This window comes from Equus przewalskii, chromosome 11 (assembly GCF_037783145.1).
Source record: "Equus przewalskii isolate Varuska chromosome 11, EquPr2, whole genome shotgun sequence".
Taxonomy (NCBI): Eukaryota; Metazoa; Chordata; class Mammalia; order Perissodactyla; family Equidae; genus Equus; species Equus przewalskii.
In genome coordinates this window covers 20266636-20287544 of record NC_091841.1, presented here as the reverse complement: position 1 = coordinate 20287544, position 20909 = coordinate 20266636, and the positions used below count along the sequence as shown (strand labels likewise).

Below are 20909 nucleotides of genomic sequence, written 5' to 3'. Positions count from 1 at the left end.
TTAACATCCCAAATCTTTAGAAAAATTTCCCTTCTCAACCACCTTCTTGAATGCATACTTGACTTCTTTGTTCCTTAGGCTGTAGACCACAGGGTTCAGCATAGGGATGACCATAGAATAGAAGACAGATGCCATTTTGTCTGTGTCCATGGAATGGCTGGAGCTGGGCTGTAAATACATGAAGATGACTGTCCCATAGAAGATGGAGACTGTAGTGAGATGGGAAGCACAGGTGGACAAAGCCTTTTGGTGCCCTTGAGCTGAGTGCATATTTAAGATGGTTAAAAATATGAATAGGTAGGAAATCAATATAACAAGAAGAGCAAAAAAGACATTAAAGCTCGACAGAAAAACAAGAACCACCTCATTAATGTGTTTATCAGAGCAAGAGAGAGCCATGACTGCTGGAACATCACAGAAAAAGTGATGGACCGTATTTGACTTACAGAAAAAAAGACTAAATATGTCCCCAACATGGATAGAGGCATTCAGGAAACCACAGATGTAGGAGCCTATGGCCAGATGAGCACACACACTTGTCGTCATGGTCCGGGTGTAATGTAGGGGTTTACACACTGCTGCATAGCGATCATAGGCCATTGATGCCAAGAGGTAATTTTCCACAGTGGCAAAGCCTACAAACAAAAACATTTGAGCTGCACATGCATTATATGAAATGATTTTGTCACCTATAAGTAATCCAGCCATGACTTTGGGAGTGACAGCTGAGGAGTAACTAAAGTCGACCAAAGACAGATTACTAAGGAAAAAGTACATGGGAGTGTGGAGATGAGAGTTCGATAAAATCAAGATGATCATCCCCAAGTTTCCAGTCACATTGATGAGATAAATGAAAGTGAAAATGATAAAGAGGGGGACCTGCAGTTCTGAGGTGTCAGTTACTCCTAGTAGGATGAATTGTGTCACTTCTGTCCTATTCTCCATGGATGCTATTTGAGAATCATGAGACGTCCTGTAGCAATGATAAATAAAGGGGAAAAGTGACAAACGAAAAAGAAATTGTATTGAAATTGAAATTTATAAATACCATGTGCACTATTTCATTAATAATTGTACTTCAAAATTACCCTGAAAAAATGTTAAGAGCTTTATATATAAATGTGTATACACATGTGTCTTTGTGTATACAACAGGTAGTATTATTATTTTTATTTTAATATTAAAGGCATTAGGGATTTTAGAAGTTATGTGATATTCTACAATCATATCATTGGTATGAAGAATGTTCAAGATTCAAGATTGAAACCCAGTTTTGACCTAATCAAAATCTGTGTGCTCCTAGCAACCTCACTGTCAGCATATTTAAAGGTGCCAGTAATAATAAGAATGAGATTACAGGGAAAAATTTAAACTGCAGTTCATTTCAATCTTGCTAATTAATTTAGTTCTCTTTATAGTTTAAAGAAAGCTCACTTCATACTTATGCTGCTTTTTATTACCTCCAATAGGAGACTGACTGAGAGTGAACAAGAGGAAATTACCCCTTACTCAATCAGAGCATCATCTATCTTGTTTTTTTGAACCATCTTCTTTAGGGATGCTGCAGGATATTTCATAAGTATCACTAAACTCCATCCTATTGGAAATTTTGACATTTATACATGATCTCAACTCACTATTTTTCAAAAAAAATGTTCAAAACATCAATTTCTGTGCTCAAATAACTCATAGTATGAATAGCTTCCCAACTGCTTTTGAATGAATTACGCTTTTCAGTGAGAGTGGATACGGAATATAGTAACTTACCTTGTTCCTTGAAGAGAAGGGGCAGTCAATGCTTCATGGTGAGTGTGAAATCAGAAATTCAGCCATGAAATAATTCACAAATAATTATAGGGAAGTTATATTTTAGGTAGTGGTTAAAAGGTTCCAACTTCTCTGATGCAGAAAAAGAGGGAGAGAAAAACACTAACTAGGGCCCATGAACCTGGGTTCAAGTCTTGAATCCACCATTAATTCTTACTGTGCCTTTGGAGGAGTTGCTTATCTTCTCATTATTTGTAAAATAAACATAATAAAATTACTTCTCCCACATAATTTACAGAATTGTGTCTGTAAATATCAAATAATGGAAGGTCTATAAAACAACTCAGTAAGAGGTTATAATTTTTAAGTCACTCAATATAATTTTTATCTTGGGGTGATATCCTCAGCCATGGTTGCAGGATAATAGCAATTCTTCAGGTAGGGAGAAGGCCTTTGTGTAATGACAACTATTAACATTCAAATAAATATATGCTGATCAACGTGACCAGCAGGCAGTCTAGTCTCTCTAAAATGATGTCATGTGAAGCATTGTTGATATTTCAGAGACTAATAAAAGGGAAGCAGGAGAGAATTATGGAGATATGCTGCCCTCAGGAGATAACCCCATGAGAGCATCCACAGCTTTCCTCACCTTCTCAGGGAGGAAGCAATTCAATTGCCTATGGGGACCTTGCTCCATATATTGAGTGTACATGCATATTTTGGTATTACATGTTGCTATATGGTTTTTTTTTTTTTTTTGCATTTTGTGAATGTACAATTTACAAACAGTTAGATTCACACTTTTTTGTGTATAGACCTAAGAATTTGATCAAATGTGTATGGGTGTGTAACTACTACCACCATCAGGATATAGAACACTTCCATCACATAAAAAACCCCCTGAGGTTCTTTGTGGTCAACTCTCTCTCCCACCCACTCCTCTGGAAACCACTTACCTACTTTGTGTTCTGTGTTCTTTGCCTTTGCAAGAATGCTCATCTGCAAATCAATCAATGTGATACACCGCATCAATGAAATGAGGAATAAGAATCACATGATCATCTCAATAGATGCAGAGAAAGCATTTGGCAAGATCCAACATCCATTTATGATAAAAACTCTCAATAAAATGGGTATAAAAGGAAAGTAACTCAACATAATAAAGGCCATATATGACAAAAAACAGCCAACGTCATGCTTAATGGTGAAAAACTGAAAGCCATCCTTTTGAGAACAGCAGCAAGTCAAGTGTGCCCACTCTTGCCAGTCCTATTCAACATAGTACTGGAGGTATTGGCCAGAACAATTAGGCAAGAAAAAGATATAAAAAGAATCCAAACTGGAAAAGAAGAAATGAAACTTTCTCTATTTGTAGATGACATGATTCTATATGTAGAAAACCCTAAAGAATTCACAAAAGAACTATTAGAAATAATCAACAACTACAACAAAGTTTCAGGTATAAAATCAATTTAAAAAAATCAGTTGCATTTCTATACAGTAACAATGAACTAGAAGAAAGAGAAATCAAGAATGCAGTCCCATTTACAGTTGCAACAACAAAAAAATAAAATGCCTAGAAACAAACTTAACCAAAGAAGTGAGAGACCTGTACACTGAAAACTATAAGATGCTATTGAAAGAAATTAAAGGAGATATAAAAAAGTGGAAAGATATTCCATGTTCATGGGTTGGAAGAATAAACATAGTTAAAATGCCCATACTACTTAAATCAATCTACAGATTCAATGCAATCCCAATCAGAATCCCAATGACATTCTTCACAGAAATTGAACAATGAATCCAAAAATTTATATGGAACAACAAAAGACCCCGAATAACCAAAGCAACCATGAGAGAAAAGAACAAAGCTGGAGGCATCACAACCCCTGACTTCAAAACATACTACAAAGCTATAGTAATCAAAACAGCATGGTACTGGCACAAAAACAGACAAACAGATCAATGGGTCAGAATTGAAAGCCCAGAAATAAAACCACACATATATAGACAGTTAACCTTTGACAAAGGAGCCAAGAACATACAATGGAGAAGGGAAATTCTCTTCAATAAATGATGTTGGGAAAACTGGAAAGCCACATGCAAAAGAATGAAAGTAGAGCATTCTCTTGTATCATACACAAAAATTAACTCTAAATGGATTAAAGATTTGAATGCAAGACCTGAAACCATAAAACTCCCAGAAGAAAATATAGGCAGTGCATCCTTTGACATGGGTCTTAGAAACATCTTTTTGAATACCATGCCTACCTGGGCAAGGGAAACAAAAGATAAAATTAACAAACAGGACTACATCAGACTAAAAATCTTCTACAGAGCAAAGGAAATCGTGAACAAAACAGAAAGACAACTCATCAACTGGGAGAAAATATTTTCAAATCATTTATCAGACAAGAGATGGATCTCCAAAATATATAAAGAATTCATACAATTCAACAGCAACAACAAAACAAACAAACCGATCAAAAAATGGGCAGAGGATATAAACAGATATTTTTCCAAGGGAAGATATACAGATGGCCAACAGACACATGAAACGATGCTCAACACGACTAATTATTATGGAAATGCAAATCAGAACTATGATGAGATATCACCCCTACACCAGTCAGAATGGCTATAATTACCAAGAGGAAAACAATAAATGTTGGAAAGGATGTGGAGAAAAGGCAAGGGTCATACACTGCTGGTGGGAATGCAAACTGGTGCAGCCACTATGGAAAACAGTATGGAGATTTCTCAAAAAATTAAAAATAGAAATGTCATGTGACCCAGCTATCCCACTACTGGGCATTTATCCAGATAACTTGAAATCAATGATCCAAAGAGATTTATGCACTCCTATGTTCATTGCAGCGTTATTCACAATAACCAAGATCTGGAAGCAACCCAAGTGCCCTTCTACAGATGAGTGGATAAAGAAGATGTGGTATATATACACAACGAAATACTACTCAGCCATGAAAAAAAGACAGAACTGTCCCATTTAAGACAATGTGGATGGACCTTGAGGCTATGATGTTAAGTGAAATAAACCAGACAAAGATAAATACTGCATGATTTCACTCATATGTGGAAGATAACAAATACATGGATAAAGAGAACAGATTAGTGGTTACCAGAGGGGAAGGGGTTGGAGGGTGGGAAAAAGGGATAAAGGGCCACATATGTATGGTGATGGATAAAAAATTAGGCTACTGGGGGTAAGCACGATGAAACGGATTCAGAAATGGATGCACAGTAATGTATGCCTGACACTACACAACGTTATAAACCATTGTAATCCCAATAAAATTACTTGGAATAAAATGAGTTAAAATGCAGTCAATGTTGCTTCCAGTCAAAAAAAAAAAAAAAAAAAAGAATCTCCTTAAGTAGAAATTCTAGCATGTGCAGTCTTTGAGTCTTACTTCTTTTACTTAATATAATGCACTTAAGATCCATCTATGTTGTTATCTTTACCAGTAGGGGAATATTTTTTTTGAGTAGTGTTCCATTTTATAGACAGTACAGACAGTACATTCCTCAGCTGAGGAACAGTATGTTGGTTCTAGTGTTTGGTGATTATGAATAAAACTGATCTAAACGTTTACCCAAAGGTCTTTCTGTGAACATAGGTTTTCATTTCATTTGAGTAAATACTTGTGAGAAGGACTGCTTGGCCATATGGTAAATATCTTCTTAAATTAAAAAGAAAGTGTCAAACTGTTTTCTGAATTTGCTTTACTATATTGCTCCCAGCTGTAATGAATTCCAGTTGTTTCACATCTTTCCCAGCATTTGATATTTTAATGTTTTTTTTTAAAATTTTCTTTTATCTAATTTCATTTCTTCCTCTTTTGCAAAGATGTCTCAAAACATCTCTTCAGAAAAATCTTTTTAAAAAACCCCCATTTGCCTTACCATCACAGTCCTGGCCTAGGAATTTTTTCAAACAAAAGAAATAGATCCATTCTTTTGTCTGTACATTTGTCTCTAAACCACACTTCCCAAGAGATATCACACCTTGCTCAGAACAGCAAGTTTAGTGGTTACAAATTTGTCAGATGGCTTAGCTCCAAATTCAAGCAAGTTATTTAACGCCTCCAAATTGCAGCTTCTCATCTATAGGGATGAAGACGATAGTATCATGTAATTCTCGCAGAATTGTTAAGATTATCAGATGACATATATACAAAGTGAAGCACAATTTCTGCCATGTATCAGGTGTTCATAAGGTTAAATATTACTATTTTATTTTTTATCAAAGATTGATATGGCATGTTTCACAAGTATATTGGTGCTCAAACATTCCATCTGCTTTCCTCACATGCGACTGCCCCATTGCTGCTCAGCAGAGACATTTACTAGTTCTAGAAAATGGGATATGGGAATAATTGATATGTGTAATTTCTGGGTGGGTTGAGGGACATATATAACACCCCAGTTGTCTCTTCTGCCACAGAGCTCAAGCAGGCTTAATATCCCAGCAGGTGTGGCTATGGATGGTGAAGATTTCAGTAACTGGCATCTTTCAGTGATCATGTTGAGATGGCCCTCTCCCTCCCAAGACAAGATGTGTGATGGACATGAGGGAGCATAGTGAGAAACAAATCTGTGAGAGGCTGAATAATGGCCCAAAAGATTCTTAATATCTTGAACCTTTAAATGATTACTGCTATGGACTGAATTGTGTCCCCCCAAAATTCATATGTTAAATCCCTATCCTCCAATGAGACTGTTTCAGAGATAGGCATTGTAAGGACGTAATTAGGATAAATGAGGTAATAAGGATGGGGCCCTGATCCAACGGGGCTGGTGCCTTATAGGAAGAAGATGAGACATCAGAGCTCTTTCTCTCCACCATGTTAGGACACAGTAAAAACGTGGGCATCTGAAAGGCAGGAAGAGAATCCTCACCAGAAACTGAATTGCCCAGCACCTTGATCTTGGAATTTCCAACCTCCAGAGCTGTAAGAAAATAAATTTATTTTGCTAAGTCACACAGTCTATGAGATTGTGTTACAGCAGTACAAGCTGACTAATACAGTTACCTTATGTGGCAAAGACATTGCAGCTGTGATTAAGTGTTAGCAGTATTGATATGGGAGATTTCAGTGGGTCCTAAACTGAAGTGTTCTTATAAGAGAGAGGCAGGAAAAATGGCAGACTAGGGAATTCCACAGAAACACCAAAAAAGCAAGCAGAAACTTTCAGAATCAATTTTATCAGAATGGGGAAGAATCTGATGTCTAGAATTACCACACTATGTATTTTAAAAGTCCAGTTTTCAACCAAAAACTAAGAGGCATGAAAAGAAACATGAAAGCATGTCTTGTTCACACAAAGAAAAGAAATAGAAATTAACAGAAAGTGTCCCTGAGGAAGCACAGATATTGGACTTACTAGTCAAAGACTTTAAATCATCTGTCTTACATATGTTCAAAGAACCTAAGAAAATTTTTGATAAAGAAACTTGGAAAATGATTTTTCAACGAATGTAGAATATCAGTAAGCAGATAGAAATTGTAAATGGAACCAGATAGATTAGAGCTGAAAAGTACAATAAGTGAAGTAAAAAATTTGCTAGAGTGTTTCAATAGTCAATTGAGCAGTTTGAGGAAATAGTGATTTGAATGATTTGAACGATTTGAGGAAAAAGAAGTAATCAGTCAATTTGAAGATAAATCAATAAATGTAACCCAGTCTGAGGAGCACTCATTTTAATAAAAGAATAAATAGAAACTTTAAAAGCCTAAGACGCCAGTTGGACACCATCAAGCACATGAAAATATGCATAAAGGGAATGCCAGAATGAGAGGAGAGAGAAAGAAAAGGACGGGAAGACTATTTTAAGAAATATGGCCAAAAACTTGTCGAATTTTAAAAATTCACATACAAGTTGGAATTAAAGAACACACTCTTATACATCCAATGAGTTAAAGAAGAAATCAAGAAATCAAAAAGGAAATAGAAAATAAAACAAATGAAACTGAAACACTACATATCAACATTTGAAGAGTTAAAAAAATAGTGATAATAGACAAATTTACAACTGTTTATTTTAAAAATGAAAAAAGAACGCAAATCAACAACCTAACGTTACACCTTAAGGAAATAGAAAAGGAAGTACTCACTAAAACTAAAACAGAAGAAGGAAGAATATAATAAAGATTACAGGGGAGATAAATTGGAGAGCAATGGTATCTTCCTAGGAGGTCCAGAAGACCAACATTTTTCATTCTGCCTCCAGCTACCCATTACAACTCTTGGTGAGTGCAACCAAGAGTTGATGGCTTCCTTCTTTCATCTATTTTTGAGGTGCCATTTTTGAGATGGAGGATTTACCATGAACAAAGCAATAAGAATTCTAGGACATAAGGCAGGAGACCTAAGGCTATTGTCCCCTTCTCCCCAAGTGCCCAGTTCCTAAATGAGGGCTGTGACTCATAATGAAACATGCCACTTTCCCCACCTCTGGCTTGAGAGCAATGGATCAGTGATTTTTCCCAGGGGAGAGATTAGAAGCTCTTCCCAAAGGAACTAACTTTATTTATAGCAGAGTGTGAGGAAGTTCAAGCCTAAGGATATTTTTAAAAAATGGAGATTTGGATAAAAAGCAATCAAGAGAAGACTGGTCAATTTACTAAATCTTAGGTCAGCTAACTTACCAGAAGAGACAGGGGAAAGAGAGAGCCACGAAGAACCCTCTTGGGGTCAGAACAACCTCAAACAATGGTCTTAAAATTACCATTAATTCAATCACATCTGTCTGTTGAGCAATTTATTGTGCAGAACATTGTTGGAAAAAATAGAGCAGTGTGTCAGCAATAAGTGGATCTTGGCAGCTCAGTGTGGTTAGGGAAATAGAAAGTCACAAAGAGCCTAAAACCACTGTCCCCCCTAGGTGACTGTGCTTGTGCTAAAAGATGCATTCTCCAAGGAGCAATATCAAAGACTTCATACTATGGGGTGGAATATATATCAAGAAAATTTTCCAGCAAGTCGCTGAACAAATAAATGATTAAGTTTCAACAGGAAACCCTGGAGGTGGGGGGGGGACCAGTACTCAGAATTGTGGCCATAAATAACAGCATATACATGAACCCTATGTGTGCATATCCACACAGAAGTGAGAAATTCGTCCAAGGGGGTAAGTGTAGTGTGAATAGAATTTATTATTCTTTTTAATAAAATAATTTTAACGGTCAATTGCAACATCAGAATATAAAATTATGTCAAATACTTATTTACTTAGTTGAAGAACTTCTAAGAGTGAAAATGCAGAAAAAATGTAATATATTAAATGTAGGTATACAATTTTTGTTGCCACATTTTATCTAGCACTACAGAAACATAACGTTTTGAAGAATTAACATCTATGTTAGCACTGATTCATTTGTTCAAAACAGCATGTTCCAATGATAATTTTTAAAAGGAAAAGATGCCAGAGTCTAAGAAAAAAGGAAAGAAAATAAAGGCTTTTTTTCAATTTATGCACATATGACTACCAACTCTTCGCACTGTGCTAAACCAGTGTAATGAGAACTATAATAACGTGATGCATTGTTGTGTCTAAATGCTTTGAAATGGTGAATGCAACTCATTCATTCATATTTTAGTTGAGTTACATCATTTCCTATTATTCCGCCAGGCATTCAGCTAGCTACATTAACACTGATTTTCTTTCTACTCTATGACAATTCCAAACATACTGTCACTGCAGGACATTTTACTCTTTGTTCCCTGTACCTAAGATGTACCCTCATTTCATTATTTACCTGATTAAATAATACCATATCACAGAGGCCTTCCTTAATCACTTTCATAAGCTTTCTCCTTTACATGGGTCCTTATTTATTGCTCACATAGCTCTTATTAACACTCATTTATTGTATATTTATATGTTCACCTGTATATATTTATCCCCCAATTGCAATGTAAACCTCATAAGAGCACTGACTTTATCTGCTTTGATCACAACTCTGTCCCTAATACCTAAAAATAGTGTTGAGTTCATAGGAGATTCTCAACAAATATTTGTTTAATGAATGAATAAATTAATTAGCTTTTAGTCCAACTATATCAATATGTTGAATTTTCTTTTGTGAATACTTATTTTTTCTTTTTATATCAGTAACATTGGATTATAACATTATATAACTTTCAGATGTACATCATAATATAATTTGAATTCTGTGTAGATTACATCACGTTCACCACCCAAAGACTAATTATGATCCATCACCACACACATGTATCTAATCATCTTTTTCCCCCTTCTCCATCTCTCCTTCCCCTCTGGTAACTATCAATCCAGCCTCTGTTGCTATATGTTTGTTTTTATCTTCTACTTATAAGTGAGATCATATGGTATTTGACTTTCTCCCTCCGACTTATTTCACTTAGCATAATTCCCTCAAGGTCTATCCATGTTGTCACAATGGCTGGATTTCATCCTTTCTTATGGCTGAGCAGTATTCCATTGTGCATATATACCACATCTTCCTTATCCATTTGTCCTTGATGGGCACCTAGGTTGTTTCCAAGTCTTGGCTATTGTGAATAATGCTGTGATGAACATAAGGGTGCATGTATCTTTATGCTGTAGCTTCCCCTGACGCAGGAAGGGTTAATAATCACTGGAAAAAGCTTGCCAACAAACTGTGACCCAGAGGTGAGAAGGCTGGTCAGCCAATGATGGGTAAGACCTCCAGGGTGGGGCAACCTAAGACAGGCACGGTCACCTGGGGGCACAGATGGAGACACGATATTGATATTGGGAGCAGCAGGGGTTGTTGCCTAGGAGACCTTGCCTGCTCCGAGATAAAAATATACAAGCTTAGCAATAACATGATAATATCAAAACAGAGGCCGAGGGAGGGCTCCTTGAGAAATCACTAAGAGTTCTTGGCATTCGCTAATTACTTCATCCAGAACACCTGTGTATGTTTAACAGATGTAAGCTATGTATATATTGAAATGCTGGTTATAATAAACTCAGAGTGGCCATCAGCCCTCTCCGAATCTATCCTGATGTGTACATTGGATTGCGACACTGACATATGCCTTTGCGGTTTCAAGTTCTTTGGATAAATACCCAGCAGTGGAATAGCTGGATCATATGGTAGATCCGTTCTTAATTTTCTGAGGAATCTTCTTATGGTTTTCTGTAGTGGATGCATCAGTTTACACTCTCACAAGCAGTGTACAAGGGTTCCTTTCTCCCCACATCCTCTCCAACACTTGTTGTTTCCTGTCTTGTTAATTATAGCCATTCTGACCAGAATGAGGTGATATCTCACAGTTTTGATTTGCATTTATCTGATGGTTAATGACGTTGAACATGTTTTTGTGTACCTGTTGGCCATCCATATATCTTCTTTGGAGAAATCTCTGTTCAGATCTTTTGCCCATTTTTTAATTGGGTTGTTGGTTTTTTTACTGTTGAGACATATGAGTTCTTTGCATATTTTGGATATTAACCCCCTATCCGATATATGGTTTGAAAATCCCAATTGCTGGGTTGTCTTTTTGTTTTGTTGATGGTTTCCATTGCTGTGAAGAAGCTTTTTAGTTTGATGCAGTCCCATTTGTTTGTTTTTTCTTTTGTTTCCCTTGCCTGGTCAGACATGGTACTTGAAAATATGCTGCTAAGACTGACGTCAAAAGTGTGCTGCCTATGTTTTCTTCTAGAAGTTTCATGGTTTCAGGTCTTACATTCAAGTCTTTAATCCACTTTGAGCTGATTTTTGTGCACGGTGTAAGCTAATGGTCTACTTTCATTCTTTTGCATTTGGCTGTCCCGTTTTCCCAAAACCATTTATTGAAAAGATCTTCCTTTCTCCATTGTATGCTCTTGGCTCCCTTTTCCAAAATTAGCTGTCCATATATGTGTGGGTTTATTTCTGGGCTCTCAATTCTGTTCCATTGATCTATGTGTCTATTTTTGTGCCAGTAACATGCTGTTTTTGTGGCTATAGCTTTGTAGTATATTTTTAAATCAGGGAATGTGACACCTCCAGCTTTATTCTTTTTCCTCAGGATTCCTTTGGCTGTTTGGAGTCTTTTGTTGCTCCATATAAATTTTAGGATTCTTTGTTCTATTTCTGTGAAAAATGTTGTTGGAACTTTGATAGGGATTGCACCGAATCTATAGATTGTTTTAGGAAGTATGGACGTTTTGGCTATGTTAATTATTCCAATCCAAGAGCATGGAATATCTTTGCATTTTTTTGTGTCTTCTTCAATTTGTTTCAACAAAGTTTTATAGTTTTCAGTGTATAGCTTTCACCTCTTTAGTTAAGCTTATTCTTAGGTATCTTATTCTTTTTGTTGCAATTGTAAATGGGATTGCATTTTTTATTTTTATTTCTGCTATTTCATTGTTAGTGTATAGAAATGCAACTGATTCTTGTATGTTGATTTTGTATCCTGCAACTTGACTGTATTTATTTATTATTTCTAAAAGTTTTTTAGTGGATTCTTTAGGTTTTTCTATATATAAAATTATGTCTTTTGCAAATAGTGACTGGTTCACCTCTTCGTTTCCGATTTAGATCCCTTTTATTTCTTTTTCTTGCCTGACTTTCTGGCTCACACTTCCCAGACTATGTTAAATAAGAATGGTGAAAGTGGGCATCCTTGTCTGGTTCCTGTTCTTAGAGGGATAGCTTTGTTTTTCATTGTTGAGAATGACATTTGCTGTGGGTTTGTCATATATAACCTTTGTTACGTTGAAGGTAGTTCCCTTCTATACCCATTTTATTTAGAGTTTTTATCATAAATGGATACTGCATCTTGTCAAATGCTTTCTCTGCATCTATTGAGATGATCTTGTGATTTCTATTATTCATTTTCTTAATGTGGTGTATCACATTGTTAGATTTGCAGATGTTGAACCATCCCTGCATCCCTGGAATAAAATTCACTTGATCATGATGTATGATCTTTTTAATGTACTGTTGTAATCAATTTGCTGGTATTTTGTTGAGGATTTTTGCATCAATGTTCATCAGTGATATTGGCCTGTAATTTTCTTTTTTTATGTTGTCCTTGTCTGGTTTTGGTGTCAGAATAATGTTGGCTTCTTAGAATAAGTTAGGAAGCTGCTCTTCCTCTTCAATTTTTTGGAGGAGTCTGAGAAGGACAGGTATTAAGTCTTCTTTGAATGTTGGCTAGAATTCACCAGGGAAGCCATCTGGTCCTGGGCTTTTATTTTTGGGGGGAGATTATTGATTACTGTTTCAATTTCCTTACTGGTGATTTGTCTATTCAAATTCTCTACTTATTCTTGATCCAGTTTTGGAAGGTTGTCTGATTCTAAGAATTTATCCATTTCTTCTGGATTATCCAATTTGTTGGTGTCTAGATTTTCATAGTATTCTCTTATACTCTTTTGTATTTCTGAGGTGTCTTGTTGTAATTTTTCCTCTTTCATTTCTGATTTTATTTATTTGAGCCATCTTTTTTGGTGAGTCTAGGTAAAAGTTTGTCAATTTTATTTATCTTTTCAAAGAACCAGTTCTTGGTTTCATTAATTTTTTCTATTTTTTTTAGTCTCTATTTCATTTATTTCTGTTCCAATCTTTATTATTTACTTCCTTCTGATGATTTGGGGCTTTGTTTGCTCTTCTTTTTCCAGTTCCTTTAGGTGCATGGTTAGGTTGTTTATTTGGGATTTTTCTTCTTTGTTGAGGTAGGCCTGAATTGCTACAAACTTTCCTCTTAGAACCATTTTGGCTGTATCCCATAGATTTTGGCATGGTGCATTTTCATTTGTCTCTAGGTATTTTTTGATTTCTCCTTTGATTTCTTCATTGACCCAATCGTTGTTCAGTAACATTTTTTTGTGGTTTTTCTGGTTTTATTGCTGTAGTTGATTTCTAGTTTCATACCTTGATGGTCAGAAAAGATGCTTGGTATTATTTCGATCTTCTTAAATTTATTGAGACTTGTTTTGTGGCCTAATATGTGATCAATCCTGGAGAATGTTCCATGTGCATTTGAAAAGAATGTGTATTCTGTGGTTTTTGGATGAAGTGTTCTACATATATCTACTAAGTACATCTGATCTAAGGTGTCATTTAAGGCCAGTGCTTCCTTATTGATCTTCTGTTTGGATGATTAACACTGATTTATTGTATATTTTTGTTCAACTGTATACATTTCTCCCCCAATTGCAATGTAAACCTCATAAGAGCACTGACTTTATCTGCTTTTCACAACTCTATCCCTAATACCTAAAATAGTGTCATGTCCATAGGAGATTCTCAACAAATATTTGTTTAATGAAGGAATAAATTAATCTAGATTTTAGTCCACCTATATCAATATGTGGAATTTTGAACCACTGATATTATAATGAATTAGCTATAATATAAACCTTTTGATTAAATGTTAGAGTATTTAAAGAGTGATGGATGATTTTCTGTATTGCTGACATATTTTTTTTCTATATTTTTACTTAGTTTTTGCAGTCTCCACCTTTGACACAATGATTTTCTGGAAAACACATTGTAAGTTGGATAATCTCAAAATATCTCATGCTTTCATTAAGAATGGTGTCTAATTAATTGATAATAACATGTCACATAAATTATATCTATAAAACCATAAAAGGACATTTAATATGAAGTTATTTTAAAAATATTCAAAACCCCCCCTCCTGAAACAAATATGTGACGTTAGCAAAGTTTATCATGAATAAATTGCTTTCCTATATTCTAAGAATGAACAAAGGGGATTTGAGATGAAAATTAATACCATTTATTATAGCACTCAAAAATAAAGCACCTGGGTATAAATATAATAAAATAAGGTATACCTGAATGCTGAAAAATATAGAACACTGATGAAAGAAATTTAAAAAATCTAAATGAGTTTAAAGGTGTACCATATTCATGGATTGGGAGACTTTATGATGACTGTTTCCAAACATCTTGGAATTCTAATTGAAACTCAAGCAAGCTCTTTTTAGTAAGTATTGTTAAGATGAATCTAAAATGTATGTGGAATGGCAAGGCTACCAGAATATATATATATATATATATATATATATGTATATATATGTATATATATATATATATATAATGAGATACTATTCAGCAATAATAAAAAAGGGTTCACTATTGATATATTATGGGTTGAATTGCATCCCCTCAAAAATTCAATTGTCAAAGTCTTAACCCACAGTCTTCAGAATGTGATCTTATTTAAAAAACGGATTGTTGCAGATTTAATTAGTTAGGATGAGGTCATACTTGAGCAGGGTAGGCCCAAATCCAGTATGATTCATGTCCTTTTAAAAAGGGAAAATTTGGACACATTCAGGCACAAAGGGAGAACACTATGTGAAGATGAAGATAGAGATCTAGGTGGTGTAGGAAGACAAAAGCTTGCCATCAAACCACTGAGAAGCTCAGAGACAGACACGACACAAATTATTTCTTGCAGAATTCGCAAGGAACCAACAAAACCACCCCTGCCAACACTTTGATCTCAGACTTCTAGCTTCCAGAAATATGAGACAATAAATTTCTGTTGTTGAAGCCACCCAGTTTATGGTACTTTTTTATGACAGTTATAGGAAATTAATATAGGTAACAATATGAATGCATCTGAAATACACCATCCTAAGTAAAAGAAGCTAGACATAAGTCTACATACACTGGGATTATATTTATAGGACATTCTTACAAAGGCAAACTTATGTGAACAAAAACAGTTTAGTAGTTGTCAGCAGCAGGAGGTGGAAAAAGGGATTGACCACAAAGAAGCTCATGGGTTTTATTTAGAAGATGGAAACTCTTCTATACTGAGATTATGTTGGTGGTGGTTACGTGACCATATAAATTTGACTAAGCTTTTAGGTTTATACACTAAAAACTATGAATATTATTGTTATTTGTAAATTGTACTTTAAGTAGAAAATGGAAAAAAGAAATAACATGTGTGCATCCACATTGTATCGAGTTGGGTCCCTGCAGGCAGTTTAATTGCTTCTTCCTTAGGAACATGCGATGAAGGCTATAGATATCCTTGTGGAGGTCATCCCCTGAGAACTCTGTGTCTATATAACTCCGTCCTCATTCCCATGTTACCCTCTGAAATCCCAATATGACTCAATGTGACACAATTTTAGAGGGACAAGACTGTGCTGAGCCCCAGTGGCTATCACTTTAGTATCAACAGTTGTTAGTACATAGAGGCCTTGCTCCCTGACCCCTGAACTCAGGATTTGCTATGAGCTCAGCCTACAATCATGGTAAACATCTCAAGATGAAAACTATATTGATTGACTTTAAAATGATAACCTCTCAGCAAGGTGTTTTACAGAGCTTCCTTCACTTGCTATTCCCAGACACAATTCTTTGAATTATATAGAAGAGGTAATTTCCTTCTTTATTTTATGAATAAGAAGAACAGAAATGACTCCTCCAAGAACATAGTAAGAATTACTGGTGGATTCAGGGCTTGTATCCAGGTTTCTGACTCCAAGTTGGGTTCTTTTCTCCAACTTTACTTGTCTTAGAGATATTGGAATCTTTAGCTAGAAACTTATAGAAAATGTGGCTAACAGTATGTATTCGTTATTCCATGGCAAAATGTCTGATTTCAGATTCACTATTCAGGATTGACTGTCCCTTATTCTCCAACAGCAAGGTAAGCTCCTACATTCCATACATATTTTTAGTGAGAAGTGTAATTCATGAAAAATCTGTGGGACACCTATACTTACTATGAGTTATTTGAGCACAGAAATGGGTGTTTTGAACATTTTTGTCTGAAACAGTGAGTGGAAGTTAGGGTTCAAATGTGAAAACTTCCATCATTAGGGAGTTTGGTGGTATGGAATATCATGATGCTGCTTTTTAAAAAAAGATTAGCCAAAAAAAAAAAAAAAAAGGATAAGTGATGCTCTTATTGAGTACGTCTTAATTTTGTCTTATTTACTATCTGTTGTCTTCTCATTAGAGGTTAAAAAAATAGAAGAGAGTTAAGTAACCCTTCCTTAAACTCCAGAAGTATTATAATTGAATTAGCAATATCCATATTCCGTTGTAACCTTTTCCCCATAATCTCATCCTTATTATTACTAGCACATCTACAAATGCTGATGGTAAGTGGCTAAAAGCATAGGCTTTTGATTTGGTCATAGGTGTATTTGAGTCTTGAATTTTGAATCTTCCTCGTACTAGTTGTGTAATTGTAGAGCTTTACATGGCTTCTCAAATTCTCAGTCCTCTCAGTAGTAAAATGGAAATAATAATACTATCTGCCTTACAACTTTACTGTGAGGATCATATGACAAGATATGTGTATTTATGCACATATATAAGTAGAGGTAAATATATGTATAAATATATATCACAGAAATGCATAAATATAATTATACATGCATTTAGCTCTTCTTATTGTTTGTAGAACATACTACATTATACAAGTTGTTATGATTGTCAAAAGTTGGCAAACCTAATGACTTTAGAGGCTGGTGAAGTGAAGACAAGAAAGAAGTAGGGTGATGGTAGAGAATAATGATTAATGGATGATAGATATCCTTCATGACCACAAATTCAAATAGAAGAGATTTAAAAAGCTCTTCATACAGAAGATGGTATTCATGTAGAAGATTTTAAACATGCAGGCTAAACTCAGCCAACAAACTATGAACTTTTAACCTTCAATCTCTGTGATTGAACTGTGAGATGATAGTAATGAGAGAAAGAATGAGTTTAAGAAAGGAAACTCTTTCAACTCATGCTAAAATATGGATTTTAAGAAAGAAATTAAGCGAAACAATGCCTCATATGGAATGGATAGAACAGCCACTCATGCTGGTGGAAGACAGACTGAGAAACACCGGAAGGCACAGAAAATCTCAGTGGACCAAGTGTGTGAGAAAAAGGAAACCTAAGAGAGAGGCTACAAGATTTCAAAACTCATCCACACCTAAATCTTTGAATTTCACCAGCCACCTTTCTCAAACAAACATGGAAACTACCATTCCATGCTAATAATAATATTATAGCTAACAATTATTAGGCTATGCTGAACACCCAGCATTTTACTTATTGTTTTTAATACATTACCCTATTTGATTCTCACAATATCTTGAGGTAGACCTCATTACAATCTTCATTTTGTGGATGGAGAAGATCAAGTTCAGGTACTTGGTTTGGAACCAATGACCCTTAGGTGGTAAATGGTAGGGTTAATATGCACTTATTCCCAGAGCCCAAGCTCTATACTCGATGCTATGTCTTCCCCTCAGAATTTTCTCTGTTTGTTGTGCAGGCCTCTATGGCTCCAGTTATCCCACTACACCTACTATGTATATATGTCTCAGTTACTTCACTATGAGACCCCAAACACTGGGTTTAGATCCATGAAGATAATGAGTAATTGTAAGTTGAGTTAAATTCAATTTTATTTAAATTAAAACCAAAGGACTGAAGAACAACTTCCCTGGGTTCAAAAATTGGCTTTGGTAGTAATAATTTTATAAACTTAAATACATTACTCAAATTCTGTGCTTCATAAGTTAAATAGGGGTAACAACTAGTAAATCTTATAGAGTTGTTGAGAAAAACAAGAGAATATACATACATTGTCTAGAGCAGTCTATGGCACACAAGCAACATAGAAGTATAAAGATTTACCAGGCTCAGGAAACTGAAATGACAGATATATTCATTCCAGACATGTCATCTTGATCAAAACGTCAGTTTTTCCACATCTCAGTTTACAAATTTACAAAATTTAGAAGGTTGGAGATGATCCATGAAGATCTTTCAGTTTCAGCAATGTGTAACTTTATAGATAATTTATGTATTAAATTTTGTTGTCAAGCGTATACTTTAGATCTGAATAATATTGAAGTAAGAATTATTGCTGTAATAAAATATTTCACATCTATCACTTATCTATCATCTGTCTACCTATTTCAACTTACTTCAATAACCTTGTTTTTTATTACTCTGTTCTTTACTTCTCATTGCTACAGGGCATATTGTAATTCCCAAACAACACCCATGAAAAACAACACAGAAGTGACTGAATTTGTCCTTCTAGGACTAACCAATACCCCAGAACTTCAGATACCCCTCTTTATAATTTTCACTCTCATTTATCTCGTCAGTGTAGTTGGAAACCTGGGGATGATTCTTTTGATTGTCATGGACTTTCATCTACACACTCCCATGTACTTTTTCCTTAGCAACCTGTCTCTGGTGGACTTTTGTTACTCTACAGCTGTCACTCCCAAAGTCATGGCTGGGCTCCTTATAGGAGACAAGATCATCTCCTACAATGCTTGTGCTGCTCAGATGTTCTTTTTTGTAGCCTTGGCCACTGTTGAAAATTTCCTCTTGGCATCAATGGCTTATGATCGCTTTGCAGCAGTATGCAAACCCCTACATTACACCACCACCATGACAACAAGTGTATGTGCTTGTCTAGCCATTGGCTCCTACATCTATGGTTTCATGAATGCCTCTGTTCACATAAGGGACACATTTAGTCTCTCTTTCTGTATGTCCAATATGGTCCATCATTTTTTCTGTGATATACCGGCAGTCATGTCCCTCTCTTGCTCTGATAGACATGTTAGTGAGCTGATCCTTGTTGTTGTGGCAAGCTTCAATATCTTTTTTGCTCTCCTGGTTATCTTGATTTCCTACATGTTCATATTTATCACCATCCTGAAGATGCACTCAGCTGAGGGATATCACAAGGCTTTATCTACTTGTGCTTCTCACCTCACTACAGTTGCCATCTTCTATGGGACAGCCATCTTTATGTACTCCCAGCCCAGCTCCAGTCATTCCATGGACACAGACAAAATTGCATCTGTGTTCTATACAATGGTCATCCCAATGCTAAACCCCCTTGTCTATAGCTTGAGGAACAAAGAGGTTAAAAATGCATTCAAGAAGTTGGTTGACAAGGTAAATTTTTCTCTAGGCTTCGCCTTTTAAAGTTGTGAGATCCACAATGACCTAGTTTCATTCCTCTCAGATCTTCAACATGCAATGACTCACATTTAAGGTCTACTCTACACTTAAATTACTGAGGTAATGCCATTTCTTCTTCAAAAGCCTATCATCTAGAAAAAAGAAAATACTATGTCCAGATACTTGATATCTGAATGAGGATGTCCTGAGTGTAGATGACCTTAAGAATTTTGAGGCTTTTCTTGTAATAAACTTTATTAATTATATCTCATTTACTCATATGTTGATTGTTTTTCTATCATGTGGCAATTCAAGCATATATGTAAGACATGGCATACAAAAACCCATGAATAGATGTGTATATAAGAATCCCACGTGTGCACATACACATTGGAGTGGGAAATTTGTTAATAGTTTTGGATGAAGTGTTGCTAGTTTTAAATGAAAAAGTTAAAATAATTAATTTATGTATCATAGAATAAATTTATTTCTGACATCATTTATTTCTCTAGTTGAAAAACTACCCTAAGAGTCCAAAAAGAAGAAAAATGTGACATGGATTTTCAAATAAAAATATGTGCTTTTCATTAGCACATTTTATTTAGAGCTACATACATACAGCATTTTAAAGAAATTAATATTTCTGTCTTCAGTAAGTCATTTGGTAAAAACAGTATGATAATATCATAATTTTCAAAAGCAAGAAGGCCAGAGGACAAAAAAGGTGATCAGATGACAAAGGAATTTTAAAATTTTTCTGAATATGAATACCTTCTCTTACATTTTATTTAAAAAAAAAACCCACACTGAGTAGTGATAGTGCTATCTCTTTTTCTCTCTGTAAATACTGTGAAATGGCTAATGTCAGTCATCTATGGATACTTTAGTTTTAGATGAGTACATCATGTCTTACCGCTCTCCTATTCATTCACTCCACTTCAGTCACACAGTTCCTTGCTATTCCTGGACAACTCCAGGCATGCTTCTGTCTCAGAGTCTTTGCACTTGCTCTTGCCAATGCTCAGAAAGCTCCCTCACTTCCTTCAGGTCTTTGCTTAAATATTACCACGTCATAGTCACCCTACCTGCTGATTGACAGTGTTTCCTTCTTGTTCTCCGTGCTTTATTTTTCATAGTCCTGGTCACTATTCAACTATTATTAATTAATTAATTGGTTAACCTTTT

The 20909-nt window shown here is 35.3% G+C and overlaps 2 protein-coding genes across 2 annotated transcripts; one reads left to right on the top strand and one right to left on the bottom strand.

The window, feature by feature from the left end:
• LOC103562034 (olfactory receptor 5B2-like) lies at nucleotides 1-948 on the bottom strand. The gene has a single exon (XM_070566056.1). The coding sequence runs from the start codon at nucleotides 943-945 to the stop codon at nucleotides 1-3; it is 945 nt and encodes a 314-aa protein (XP_070422157.1). The 5' UTR covers nucleotides 946-948.
• Nucleotides 949-18803: 17855 nt separating this feature from the next.
• LOC103562035 (olfactory receptor 5B2-like) lies at nucleotides 18804-19748 on the top strand. The gene has a single exon (XM_008536941.1). The coding sequence runs from the start codon at nucleotides 18804-18806 to the stop codon at nucleotides 19746-19748; it is 945 nt and encodes a 314-aa protein (XP_008535163.1).
• The last annotated feature ends 1161 nt before the right edge of the window (nucleotides 19749-20909 follow it).

Excerpts from the sequence above, each read along its gene's own strand:
- LOC103562034 (XM_070566056.1), bottom strand. The coding sequence starts at position 945 with ATGGAGAATAGGACAGAAGTGACACAATTCATCCTACTAGGAGTAACT.
- LOC103562035 (XM_008536941.1), top strand. The coding sequence starts at position 18,804 with ATGAAAAACAACACAGAAGTGACTGAATTTGTCCTTCTAGGACTAACC.